At 41.3% G+C, this 14,216-nt stretch overlaps 1 protein-coding gene across 1 annotated transcript in view; it reads right to left on the bottom strand.

The window, feature by feature from the left end:
• Positions 1 to 14,216, bottom strand: part of LIPH (lipase H) — a 45,649-nt gene that overhangs the window by 10,372 nt on the left and 21,061 nt on the right. The window contains exons 4-8 of the mRNA XM_007195270.2: positions 13,916 to 14,017; positions 11,971 to 12,060; positions 8,962 to 9,129; positions 7,328 to 7,423; positions 5,476 to 5,587 (exon numbers count right to left, since the gene is read on the bottom strand). Of these exons, the coding sequence (XP_007195332.2) occupies positions 5,476 to 5,587; positions 7,328 to 7,423; positions 8,962 to 9,129; positions 11,971 to 12,060; positions 13,916 to 14,017 (568 nt within the window). The remainder of the gene's footprint in view (positions 1 to 5,475; positions 5,588 to 7,327; positions 7,424 to 8,961; positions 9,130 to 11,970; positions 12,061 to 13,915; positions 14,018 to 14,216) is intronic.

The raw sequence follows: 14,216 nt of genomic DNA on the forward strand, positions 1-14,216 counted from the left end.
GTTTTTTCACAGAAATTGACAAACTGATCCTCAAATCTATATGGAAATTCAAGAGACCCAGAATAGCAAAAGAGTTCTGAAAAATACCAAAGTTGGGAGATTTATACTTCCTGATTTCAAAATTTGTTATAAAGCTACAGTAATGCTACGCTAAGCTACAAGACAATGTGGTACTTGCATAAAGATAAGATATATCAATCAATGGAATAGATTGAGAGTCCAGAAGTAAACTCTTACATTTATGGTGGATGGAATTTTTTTTTTGACCATGCTGCACGGTTTGTGGGATCTTAGTTCCCCGACCAGAGATTGAACCTGGGCCCTCGGCAGTGAGAGCACAGAGTCCTCACCACTGGACCACCTGGGCGTTCCTGGTCAATTGATTTAGACAAGGGTCTCAAGACAATTCATGGAGAAAGAAGAATTTTTTCAATAAATGATGCTGTGACAACTGGATGTTCACAGGCAAAGGAATGAAGTAGAAGCCCCCTACCTCACATCACATGCAAAAATTAACTCCAAATGGATCAAAGACCTAAAAGTGAGACCTAAAACTATAAAGGACTTGTATCCAGAATATACACAGAACTCTTGCAACTCAACAATAAAAAGTTAATTAGCTTAGTTTAAAAATGGGTAAGGCACACAAAAACCTGCACCCAGATGTCTATAACAGCTTTATTCAAAACTGCCAAGACTTGGAAGCAACCAAGATGTCTTTTGTAGGTGAATGGATAAATAAACTGTGATACATCAGACAATGGAATATTATTTAGTGCTAAAAGAAAATGAGCTGTCAAGCCATTAAAAAAAAAAGAAAAGAAAAGGAGGAACTCTAAATGCTTATATTACTAAGTGAAAGAAGCCAATCTGAAAAGGTTACATACTGTATGATTCCAATTACATGACATTCTGGAAAAGCCAAAACTATGAAAACAGTAAAAAAAAAAATCAGTGGTTGCCAGGGGTTGGGAGGAGGGAGGGATGAATAGATTTGAATAGGGAGGGAGCACAGATTTTTAGGGCAGTGAAACTACTCCGTGATCCTATAATGGTAGACATATGTCATTATACATTTGACAAAACTCAGATAATGCACAACACCAACAGTGAACCCTAATGTAAACTATGGACTTAGGGTAATAATGACATATCAATGTAGATTCTTCAGTTGTAACTAATGTACTACTCTGGTGCCAGATTTTGGTACTGAGGGAGGCTGTGCCTATGTGGGGCAGGGAGTATGTGGGAAAGTTGTGTACTTTCTGCTCAATTTTGCTGTGAACTTAAAACTGTTCTAAAAAATAAAGTCTGTTTAAAAGGAAAAGAAATGGCTAGGGATCTGAATAGACATTTCTCCAAAAAGCTCAACAAGTGGTCTACAAGCACATGAAAGATACTCAGCATCTTTAATCATTAGGAAATTACAAATCAAAACCACAGTGAGATATCATGTAATGCCCACAAGAATGGCTGTAACAAAAGACAGACATGTATGAATGGATAATCAAAATGTGATATATACATACAATGGAATATTATTCAGTTTTAAAAAGGAAAGAAATCCTGTCACATGCTATAACATGGACAAAACTTGAGGACATTATGCTAGGTGAAATAAGCCAATCACAAAAAGACAAATACTGTATGATTCTACTCATATGATGTATCTAAAGTAGTCAAATTCATAAAAACAGTAGAATAGCGGTTGCTAGGGGATAGGGGGTGGGGGAAATGGGAATTGTTGTTTAATAGACATAGAGTTTCAGATTTTGCAAGATGAAAAAGTTCTGGAGAGCTGTTCCACAACAATGTGAATATACTTACTAATGAACTTACACTTAAACATGATTAAGGTGGTAAATTTTATGGGGTTTTTTATCATATGCTTCTTTATCATGATTAAAAAGAAAAAAAAACTTTTAAAGACTGACAATAACAGTGTTGGCAAGGATGTGAAGAAACTGGAACTCTCATACATCGCTGGAGGGAATGTAAAATGGTGCAGTCCTTTTGGAAAACAGCTTGGCAGGGAGTTCCTTAAAAAGGTTAAACACAAAATCCTCTATGATCCAGAAATTCCACTCCTAGGTATATACCCAAGAGAAATGAAAGCATATGTCCACACAAAAACGTGTACATATATGTTCATAGTAGCATTATTCATAATAGCCCAAAAGTGGAAAAAACCCAAATATCCATCAACTGGTGAATGGGTATTTAAAATGTGGTATGTGTGAGCACAGTGGTGCATCTGGGCCAGAGGTCAGTGGATCAAAATACAATGTAGAATATTCATACGATGGAATATTATTCAGCCATAAAAAGGAACGAAGTACTGATAAATGCTACACATGGATGAATCTTGAAAACATGCAAATCAAAAAAAAAGCCAGACAAAAGGGCTTCCCTAGTGGTGCAGTGGTTAAGAATCCACCTGCCAATGCAGGGGACACAGATTTGATCCCTGGTCCAGGAAGATCCCACATGCCGCAGAGCAACTAAGCCCGTGTGCCACAACTACTGAGCCTGCGCTCTAGAGCCTGTGAGCCACAACTACTGAGCCCACATGCCACAACTACTGAAGCCCACGTGCCTAGAGCCCGTGCTCCGCTACAAGAGAAGCCACGACAATGAGAAGCCCGCACACCTCAATGAAGAGTAGCCCCTGCTCGCTGCAACTAGAGAAAGCCCGTGTGCAGCAACGAAGACCCAACACAGCCAAAAATAAATAAATAAATAACAATTTTAAAGAAAGCCAGACACAAAAGACCACATATTGTATGATTCCATTTATATGACATGCCCAGAATAGGTCTATAGGTCTACATCTATAGAGACAGAAAGCAAATTAGTGGTTGGCAGGGGCTGGGCAGGAGGGAGGAATGGGGAATTACTACTAATAAGTATGGGATTTCTTTTTGAGATGACGAAAATGTTCTGAAATTAGATAGTATTGATGGTTTCACATTTTGTAAATATACTAAAAACCCCTGAGTTATAAACTTTAAAAAGGTGAATTTTATGGTATGTGAATTATATCTCAATTTTTTTAAGGTTAAAAAATATATATATATCTAAAACACATATACAGGGAGAGTCAACAGGCAGATAATATCCTTGAATGTGACTTCATTTGTAACCCATAGACTGGTAAGACTGAATAAGCTCAGGGTACATATTCTAATATTATTATTTCCATTTTCTTAAATCATAAAAATACTAAATACTAAAATGTTAAAGTTTACCTAGCAGAAAAGAGAAAAGTATCCATAATCTTATCACGAAATAGAACAACTATTTCCTTTTCTCCCATATATTCTCTGATCGGTGATGACTTTTTCACAAACATGACTAAAATGGGAATGACTAAACATGACTAAAATAAAGATGTTAAGGTCTCTATCTTAATCAAGAAACAAGCCTCCAACTTTAGGAATTCCTACTTGGGAGAAATTCGCTATATGAAATTCAAATTTCTAAGACATATGTAAAGCAAATATGTAACCAATTATTGGCACAAATACCCAAATTTTGCTGAGTGAGTGCTCCTCATATAACTGCACAATCTCCCCTGCTGTTTCTTAGACTCTCCAGATGAGGTCTCTGCCCACCTTCCTCATTGATGCCTATAAGCTACCTGAGGCTGGTTTCTCAAGATGCGGCCCCTTAGTGGTTCCCTCCCTGAAAATGCTGCCCCACTATGGATTTGGGGACATCGGTGCTGAAGGGAGTGTGATATAGGCTAAACCGCTTGCCCTCTGTGAGCCTCAGTTTCCTCATTTATAAAATATGGATGATAGGGGCTTCCCTGGTGGCCCAGTGGTTAAGAATCCGCCTGCCAATGCAGGGGACACGGGTTCGAGCCCTAGTCCAGGAAGATCCTACATGCCGCGTTGCAACTAAGCCCATGCACCACAAGTACTGAACCTGCGCTGTAGTGCCTGAGAGCCACAACTACTGAAGCCCGTGAGCCACAACTACTGAGCCCACGCGCCTAGAGCCCGTGCTCCACAACAAGAGAAGCCACCGCAATGAGAAGCCCACGCACCGCAACAAAGACACAACACAGCCACAAATAAAAATAAATAAAATAAATAAATTTTAAAAAATAGGGATGGTAATACCACTTCACAGGGTTTTAGTGAGAATTACATTAACCAATGTCTATAATGTGCTTGGTTCAATAAACAAAGGCTGTTATTATTATGATCCAAGGATGCATTTTAAAAAGTCACTTCCAGGGAATTCCCTGGCGGTCCAGTGGTTAGGACTCTGCGCTTTCATTGCTGAGGGCCCAGGTTCAATCCCTGGTCAGGGAACTAAGATCCCACAAGCCGTGCAGTGCAGCCAAAAAAAAAAAAAGTCACTTCCAAACCCCGCACCAACACCTTCCCTATTTATCTACACAGTGAGCCCATAAGGCGATTGCCAGTTTCAGATGACAATCTACATGGTACTCTATGGATGAGGCCAAGAGACAACCCAAGTGTCTAGTAGATAATAGGACCCAGGAAACACCTTCTAAGTAAATGAATGAAAGGAGCCTCAAATTCCTCTGCTTACACTAAAGGGTTTGGGGTATTTTTCCCTTTTTCCTGATTATAAAAGTAACAGATGAAAAAAATTACTCGTTATTTTAAAACTATATATATACAACAGCACAGCAAATTGAAAAGTAAAGAGAAACTTTAAAAAGCACTCATATTCCTACCACCCAAGGGGCAATCTAACATATTTTGGTATGTTTCTTTTTCATTATTTTTACAGTGTTGAGCTAATTTTATACTTTATATAATTTTATATCCTGCATTTTTTCACTTAGTACATTATAAGCATTTCATTTAATATGTTTTATAAATAACTTCAATGTTTGAATACTATTTTATTATATGGGAACTAACAATTTCCCCATCATTGGATTTTTAGGGTGTTTCCAATTTTCTATTGCAAATTAGATTTTCTGAGTTTCAGAAATATATATATGTTTTTATGTATATATGTATATTATGAGCTCAGAAAAGAATAGAAACGTGTGTATGTGAGTGGGTGCCTTTGGGCATGGGATTGTTGGATGGGGCAAGGTTTGTGCTTTTATGTTACATACTTCTTTACTGTTTAAATCATTTATAGCTAGCAGGGATGACTTTTGAAATTAAATGTTTACGCAAAGGAAGGAAGGAGGAGAGAGGAAAGGAGGGAGAGGGGGAGGGAGAAAGAAGGAAGGAAGGAAGGGAGGGAGGGAGGGAAGGAAAGAAAGAAGGAAGAAGGAAAAAAATTCCTGTACCAATTCCATTTGTAAAGAGCCTGAAAGATCAAGAGACACAAGAAGTAACTAAGCAATATATCCCTTTATATATTTTATAGGACAAAGACGCATACAGACCTATAACTAAAAAGTAGATATGTTTGGGATTTAATTTCTCTGAGCAAAAAAGGAAATAGCAAGCTGCAAAGAATCCCAGCCCAACTTACTGATTGATTTTGGATTCTGTGGTGTTTCCAGCTTTGTCTCTCAATTTGATTGTAATGGATCCTCTTCTTATGTTCTTGTTCCAAGTTATAATATCCACAAAGTAATGATATACTACAAAACAGGGAGAGAACATGGTAAGAGAAGAATATTACCAACTGCTTTCCTGAAGGTTCAATTCATAAAAACCCAACCTCCCTAATAACTGAGTCTCCTCTTCTCTTCCTCTAGTTTTTCTGCAAAGATCCAGGGCAGAATTTTCTAATAATTTTTTCTATTCCCTTTGGTAAAGATGGCCTGAGTGATGGCAGAACTCAGTGGTATGCAGTTGCCATGTGTAGGCGTCACTCTTGGATCAGTGTTTCCACCTTATCGACTGAAATCTCATGGCCTACTGCCAAGTATGATTGGTTCACTTCAATCCCTGCCCATTTGAGAATAAACCAAATAGGGGGCCATGTAGAGACCCTCCACAGCTGACAAGGTCTTCCTCAATCTGGGCCATGTCCACCAGCCTACCCAGCCTCCCTCATCTCTTCCCCAGTCATGCCACACCACCTGCACTGCCATGCTCTCTCTTGCTTCTGGGCCTTTCCACAACTTGGACACTCTTACTTTGCCCCCTTTGCCAATTCATCCTTCAGGTTCCAGCTGAATGCACTCCCTCCAGAAGGCCTTCACTGACCCTCAGACTAAGCCAGGTCTCTCTCAGAGTTCTTATCGTGCTCTGGTATTCTCTTATCATTAGTTAACACACTTTATTTACAAAATGCAAGACCAAATGATAACCAAAAAGTGGTAAACATATGTGTACATCTATACAAATATTGCCTGTATAATGTCTTATGGGGTTTTTAAAAAAGCTAAAATATACTACAATGATAACTAGGAAGGGATGGTTATTCCTCTTTGTAATCCCAGCAGTAATACCTATGGATATCCATTAATTCCTACTGAATAAACGAGAGCACATAACGTATCCAGAGAACTATTCTTCCTCCCTACTCTCTGCTCCCCAAGGTCAAGGACGCTCTGGGAAGATGGGGATCCCACCATGATAGTGAGATTTGCTATCTCTTGGTCAGACTTGCAGAGAAGGGGAAAGAGGCTCAGGGAAATAACAGTCCCACTAGGGAATAAGGTCAGCCATGGGGTTGCCATTTCATGGCCCATTAGTACTCAGGGGCTTGCCCCATTTGGATTGGGCAGACACCAAACCCTGGGCTGCCACTCATGGCTCCAAAGGAGGAGGGAAACCTGGTGATCTGCAACTTCTTTTATAAGGGTTGCTCCCAAGAAAAGTGAAAAGGGGGATAAGATTGTAAGATGTACATCTGCCCAGGAAAATTCCTACTTGCTTCCCGGGGCATCTGATCATCTGCTGCCCTATTTAGCTCCCATCTTGAATACCCAACCTCTCAATGTCCTTAGAAGGTCATTGCTTTTGTTTTGGAGCTGGAACTACCCATACATGTGGCTGACACCTGATTTTTCCTAACCACAATTTCACGTCTCTTGGGGCTCAAGCAAATTTCTGGAAGATCTTAGTGATTAGAATGGCCATCCAGTGAAGCTAACAACTATGATTTGTTGAGGTTTTAATCCTTATAACCCAGAAGATAGGCATGATTATCCCCCTTTTACCAAGCAGGACATTGAGACTCAGAGAGGTTAAATGTCTTGGTCACACAGCTATTATGTAGGAGAGTCAGGATTCAACCTAGGTCCTTCCAACTCCAAAGTCCATGCTTCACCATGACCTTCATTTGCCAAGAAGTAGCCAGGAAGCTGAGACTCAGCCATTCCAAAAATAAAAGAGTTGGGCAACAGCAAGCAAGCACATTCACCACTCACTGCAGAAGGGTTTCTCCTCAGCTGTGTCAAAGAACGCTTTAGTCATAGGAGGATCCCGCTCCATTAAATAGTCTTTCCAATTATCAGCATAGTAGCCTATAAAATAAGTCAGAAAAGTGTAACATTAACATGTATTATATAAATGTAAAAGCAATGGCGGAGATAGTGAGAACAGCGGGTTTGACTGCCACCACCATCGAGACAATCCCCCTCATACCCACTTGCCAAAGGACCCTCCACTGGCTTTTCCCCCTATCTACTGACATTACATCACCAACCCTGGTCCTCAGTAGCAGGGGTGGGATTGTGGGGAGTGACACACACTGGTTAGACTAAAAATAGCACTGATATTTTCCAGCAATACATTCATTTTCTAGATTATTTAAAACAGATTCAGGTTTATACCTAGAACAGCATCACTTTTGCAAAGCGATGTGCTTTCTTGAAGAACTATGATTGGGCCCCTGAAGTGCAGAGAACTTGGAATTGCTGTTACTCTGTCAACAGGCAGGGAAACGTCCTCCTTCGTGGCATGCCTACAGGAATGAGGCTGAGGGCCATCCCTGGGGCCTCTCTCTCTCCTCTGTTCCCACTGCTAGGGAGTGGCCTCCACATTCTGACTTAACTGATCTGGAGTGGAACCCAGGCATCAGCATTTTTTAAAAGCTCCGTAGATGATTCAGATGCACAGTCAAGTCTGAGAACCCCTTGTCTATAGCATGCCCTGATGTTAACTTGAGTCTTTCCTTTGCGTACAATTAGAGAATTCTCATGACCATCCAGTTGCAAAGTCTCCACCATCCGGAATATTTCTACTAACCCTTAGCAAATATCCAAGCAGCCTCCACAGTGTCTGTTACCCCAGCCCACCCCTGTATGTGTCCATGCACACAGCACCAGAGTGTGGCATGAGGGCATTTACAGACACAATTTGTTAGAGGGGTTGCTTTGCCAAACCCTCCCCCAGCAGAGAGGTTGTGTGCCTGGAGAGGGCGCTCCTGTCCCCACAGGAGCAGACTACGTAAGGTGACTGTGCCTGGGTGAGCTTGGAAACTCTTCTGGAACCTTCTTTTTCTTGCTAGAATAAAGTGTCCAGGGAGGTGGCACTACCTTCTGGATGAAATCCCATATAGATTGCCTTTCTAACATTCTTTATTATTAGGAGACCCCAGAGTACTTCACAGAACAAATTGGCTAGAGAAAACTAAGTAGGTTGTGGTTGTTTTTTTTTTTAATTAATTTATTTATTTATATTTATTTTTGGCTGTGTTGGGTCTTCGTTTCTGTGCGAGAGCTTTCTCCAGTTGCGGCAAGCGGGGGCCACTCTTCATCGCGGTGCGCGGGCCTCTCACCGTTGTGGCCTCTCCCGTTGCGGAGCACAGGCTCCAGACGCGCAGGCTCAGTAGTTGTGGCTCACGGGCTTAGTCGCTCCGCGGCATGTGGGATCTTCCCAGACCAGGGCTCGAACCCTGCATTGGCAGGCAGATTCTTAACCACTGCGCCACCAGGGAAGCCCAGTAAATTTTTTAAAAACAGGATTTTCAGGCCCATTTTTAGATGGTAAAATGGTGCTAGGATTCTACCAGAAATTAGCTCTTTGTTAATCAGAGTGGGAAACTGCTTGCTGGACTTACCCAGAAGGGGGCAGGACTCCGTCTGTGATATGCCACAGTTGACACACTTGCCGTTCCTATAATCCCGGTAGGAGTCACAGGGATACGCAGTGATGGTGCAGTTCTCTCTCAGCGAAGAAAGGTACAGGTACACGGACCTCTGGTGGTCGCACTTAAAATACTGCATTCCTGGGTTGTAAAAGGAATGATCAAAGAGTAGAGCAGTTGTAGCATTTAGTAATAAATAGTGCCTCGCATATTGTTTATACACATAATTTATCATGTCTCCTACACACCAGGCACTGTGCTAACAGCTTCAATGTACTTGATTCCATTTAATCCTTATAAAACCAATAGATCAGGATTCATGCTGACAAATGGCAGGAGACAAGAAGATAGGCATGATTACCCCCATTTTACCTAGCAGGACATTGAGACTCAGAGGGGTTAAAGGACTTGACTTTGTCCTTCCTTTGTCAGTGAGAGGAAGAAATGTCAGTGGTAGTCTGAGATCCCCCGGAGGTTTTCAGCAGAAGGCAAGCACATTTAAACCAGTAAAGACACGAGAGAAAGACGGCATTGGGGAGCAATTTGTAGAGGAAGATCCCCAATGAGGGCAAGGAGAGGAGATAGTTGTGAAAAAGGATGGGGGATACTTCCACCTTGGGTCAGATGGGGAAATGAATGTAAAGACCAACTTTGTGATCTAAGGTTAGGATAGATAAAATGGCTCCTTCAGGTGGGACCTTGATCTAGGTACAAAAGTCAGATCTAGCTCACCTCGAAGAGGTGAGAGTTTATAGCTGGGGTGGTATTTGGAATAGAAGCATGAGGAGTGATCATAGGGAGCCAGCAAGAGATAAGTATGAGGCTTTTCTGGCATTCTTGAGGGCCATGGAGAAGTTAACAAGTTTGCCTGGACCTTGTACCTGATCAACAAGACTCCATGACTTCTCCAGAATGTGCCCAAGCAAAGATGGGGGCTGACATGGCAGAGACCTAAGGGCCTGGGGGTGCACAGGGCATTCATGAGAGCAGACAAGTGGCAGGGGCTCCATTTCTGCTCCAAAGGTGAAGGGTGAAGTGAGAGGAGCTGAACAATAGGAGGTGGCACTGGAAGCTGTAAGTGGGCAAGAAGAGGTGAGACACAAGCCTCAAGTTAATTCTTGGTGGGTACCATGTGATGTGGTGGTGAGAGAGGAGGCTGATGAGGCATAGAGGTGGCCATCAGAAGAGTTGGAGCTGATGAAGGACTACAGTACAAAATATCAGAGAGGTTCATCAGAAGGTTGATGGGTTAGACGATGAAGTCATTCAGAAACAGGAACTGGGTCCCAAAGATGGGTAATCAAAGGAGGCAAGGATCTCAATAGCAGACAGTGAACCCCATGGAAAGAGGAGTTGTGATTGTGAGCTAGTAGTTTGGAGAGGCACTGGGAGCTGGAGTCAGATCAATGTTTCTTCTTTCTCTGGAGTCCACATATGCCCATAGAAGAGATCAGTGGAGGACATAAAGAAATAAACTGGGTGAGAGAGGAGAAGCATGGGGCCAAGCTGGACTGGAGTAAAATCTGACAAGTCGACATTTAATTATCGTTCCTGGAACTTCCAGTTGCAGAAACAATGAAGTTAATAATGCTACAGAGGATGTCCTTTGTAAGCAAAGCACATTATCTTTGGCTGCTCATGGATGTAGTTACATTACAGCACACAGGATGGGATTTGAATACACACCATTTATGGTACAATATGATTGGCCCTACTTATGCCATTTCATCTGGATCATTTTCAAACACTACGTCATTCCCATGGGGCCATATACAGCTACCATTTTGTAACAAGATCATCTTTTTCTAGAATTATTTCCATGATTGTTTAATTTTCTCTAACAATGGTGAAATACAGATTCAGAGCACTTGGCGGGGGGGTTGTTTTTTGGGGTTTTTTTTATTTTTGGCTGTGTTGGGTTTTTGTTGCCACGCACGGGCTTTCTCTAGTTGCAGCGAGTGGGGGCTACTCGTTGTTAGCGTGCATGGGCTTCTCATAGCAGTGGCTTCTCTTGTTGCAGAGCCCGGGCTCTAGGCGCACGGACTTCAGCAGTTGTGGCATGTGGGCTCAGTAGTTGTGACACACGGGCTCAGTAGTTGTGGCTCACGGGCTTAGTTGCTCCACAGCATGTGGGATCTTCCTGGACCAGGGCTCGAACCCGTGTCCCCTGCATTGGCAGGCGGATTCTTAACCACTGCGCCACCAGGGAAGCCCAGGGTGGGTTTTTTTAATTCTGTCCCCCATCACACTTTAATGTTGCCCTCCAACTACCCATTTTTGTTTTGTGAGTTTTTTCTCGTTATAAAACTAATACATGCTCATTTAGAAAATAAAAAATAATAGCAAATTATGATGCAAAAATTACCTAGAAATCCAACATCCAGAGATCACCACTAATAATTATTTGGAGCACTTATGTTTAGTGTTTTTTTCTACACTTACACATGTACAAATATACATTTAAAAAACAAATTGGGATTATACTGTATAATTTGTGTATTTTTCACTTAACATCATATTGTAAGCATTTTCATTAACCTGACAATATGGTTTTTAAGAATTACATTCCTTTGTGTAGGGTGCACCATACTATTTAATAATTTTCCTATGTTGGGTATTTAGATTATTTCTAAAAACTTAACTGTTATAAACAATGCCATGTTGAATATCTTCACTCTGATTTTTGTCTACATTTTCCATTATTTCTCTAGGAGAGATTTCCAAATGTGTAATCTCTAGGTCAAAGACACACCTTTTCAAGAGAGAGAAATAATTCAAAATCGCTTTTAATCATATGGTTATTTTTTTTAAGTAGTATATTTGAGTAATAATGTTTAATTTATAATTTATATTTATACCACCTCTATCTTCTCAGGAAATTTGTTTTTGATTAAAAACGATTTCACATAGAATAATATCAGATTTTTAAAATACGCCTTTTTTAAACCACTATTTTACAAAATATAAAGTATCTGCACTTACCTCCAAATATTGTTTGGGGGCAACCAGGTTGATCCAATCCTCCATTTGGGTAGAAGTCTATGTTTCCTAATGGTTCCCTGTAGCCCAGTGCTAAAAGACAATATACTATGCTTTTATACTGCTTTGAACTTTTCCCATCTCATAGCTCATTTGCCTGTTTAGGATATAGGCAGAGATTGTCTTATTCTTGTCTTTGCTGCTATTGTTGTCGTCAAACCTATTTAAATATTTTGTCCAAAGTTAGCCAGATAGTTAGAAAGCAGTGATTTCCAAGTAGGAGACTATGAAGCTGGTAACAGAATTTATTTCCCATATTTCTGAAAATGTAAGAGAATTTGGTCACTCATTCACTACATGGCTGATAAAATGATATGTTTCATGTTTATATTTGGCTGGAACACTCACTGCTAGGTGCTTCCTGAGCCTCTAATTACATTTGTGTAAGTCTTTAATGAATAAGAAACAGGAAAAAATGAACCTTCACTTAGTAGGAGAAACCTTTAAAGTTTGGGGATCTAGGATGGTTAAAAGATTGGAAACTCTTCTAGAAAATGGGGACCTAGAAAATTATAGATAGATTTAATAATTGCTTATTCTCTTTGACCTTGTAACTCCAAAGTAATCAGTAAAATGCTTGATTAAAAGATTATACAGGGACTTCCCTGGTGGTCCAGTGGTTAAGACTCTGCGCTTCCACTGCAGGGGGCATTGGCTCAATCCCTGGTCGGGGAACTAAGATCCCACATGCCGTGTAGTGTGGCCAAAAAAAAAAAAAAAAAGATTATACATATGTATGTATGTATATATATGTATACACACATATATAGTGTATCATTGCAATAATGATAATAGCTATTATATGTTCAGGAAACTACATGTGTCTGTGGGTGTGATACTAGGGGTTTTACACAGATTTCTTCTAATTTTCACAATGTCTGAGAAGTAGCCATTGGTAAATTCAGATGAAGTAAGTTACAGATGAAGATTCTGGGGCTTGGAGGACTTATGGACCAAACATGATACCACCAGAAAGAACCAAACCTGGGATTTGAGTCTACCTCTGCCTTGACTGCAAAGCTTATATTTTTCCTTCAAAATTTGCCCTCTTCAAGAACAAAAAATAAATTACTCTATGCCATCAAGCATTAAAATAGCATTGAGGTACTGCACCTAAGTAAGGTAATACTTTGCAAACTGCATAGTAAGAACACAGCTATTTCACAGAGACACTTCTTCTAAGGCAAACAATTGCTGAATACCACACCAGAGTGCCCACAATAGGCAGTCAAGGGTGTTTCAGGTGGTTGTATCACAAAGGAGATGTACTATTAAATGTCCACTCTGGTCTGTCCCCTCAGCCCTCCCCCAAGTTCCTACTCCAGCTCTTCTCCCAGACATCTGGCTATAAAGACCCATCTGTAACATCAGCCCAACCCCCAAGCCATGTACCCAATCCCAGAAATGAAATCAACACCATGAAAGATAGAAGTAGCCAGGAAGATCCACAGAGAGCTAGAGACCTATAGGTGGTTCAGAAATGCTCTGTGTGGAAAGACACAACACTTAAACATATCTTTCAGCTTAAGGAAATAATGACAAAGAACCAACAAAAACAGGGAATCACGCATCCAAACCCAGTTGTACTTATGGAAACATTTGTCCACATGGTGTGCAAATCAGCCTGTCCTTGACTGGTCAAGATGATCACTTTAAAAATAATAGGGGACAATGGGAAACATACCTCTACTCCATCAGGAGATCCTGGGTGCCTGCATTAAAGCAGCTTCCCTTCAGTATTCTTGTGGATTTGGAAACTTGCCCGGTAGGAAAAGAGGGAATCTAGAGGAACCTGATCCACCCCTGCATGACGATCCCCCTAGGGGGAGGCTCTTTAGGAGTTTGGGGGTGAGGGTGTGGGTGGTCACTGACCCACAAGGAATGTTACCATCAATGTCAGAATGGATGACGTCAACGAACTGTGCGTCACCGGGATCTAATCTGTCCTCCGGAGGTCTCCCATTGAATAAAGGGCCTGCAGGGTCCAGACCTGGAAGGAAAACAGAGTCGGCTTGGCAGCCCCACGCCATGAGTCACCTGCAGCCGGGCTTTGGATCCCATGCCCACGGAGATGGCTCACAGGCTGCGGGGCATCCTCGGGTGGGCAGGCACTCACATTCCCATCCTGCTGTGTCAGGCTCCTTTCCACAGCCCTGTATAGCCGTTTCCCACACTAAAGGTGGTTACCC

The sequence above is a fragment of the Balaenoptera acutorostrata genome, chromosome 4 (genome assembly GCF_949987535.1).
Source record: "Balaenoptera acutorostrata chromosome 4, mBalAcu1.1, whole genome shotgun sequence".
Taxonomy (NCBI): domain Eukaryota; kingdom Metazoa; phylum Chordata; class Mammalia; order Artiodactyla; family Balaenopteridae; genus Balaenoptera; species Balaenoptera acutorostrata.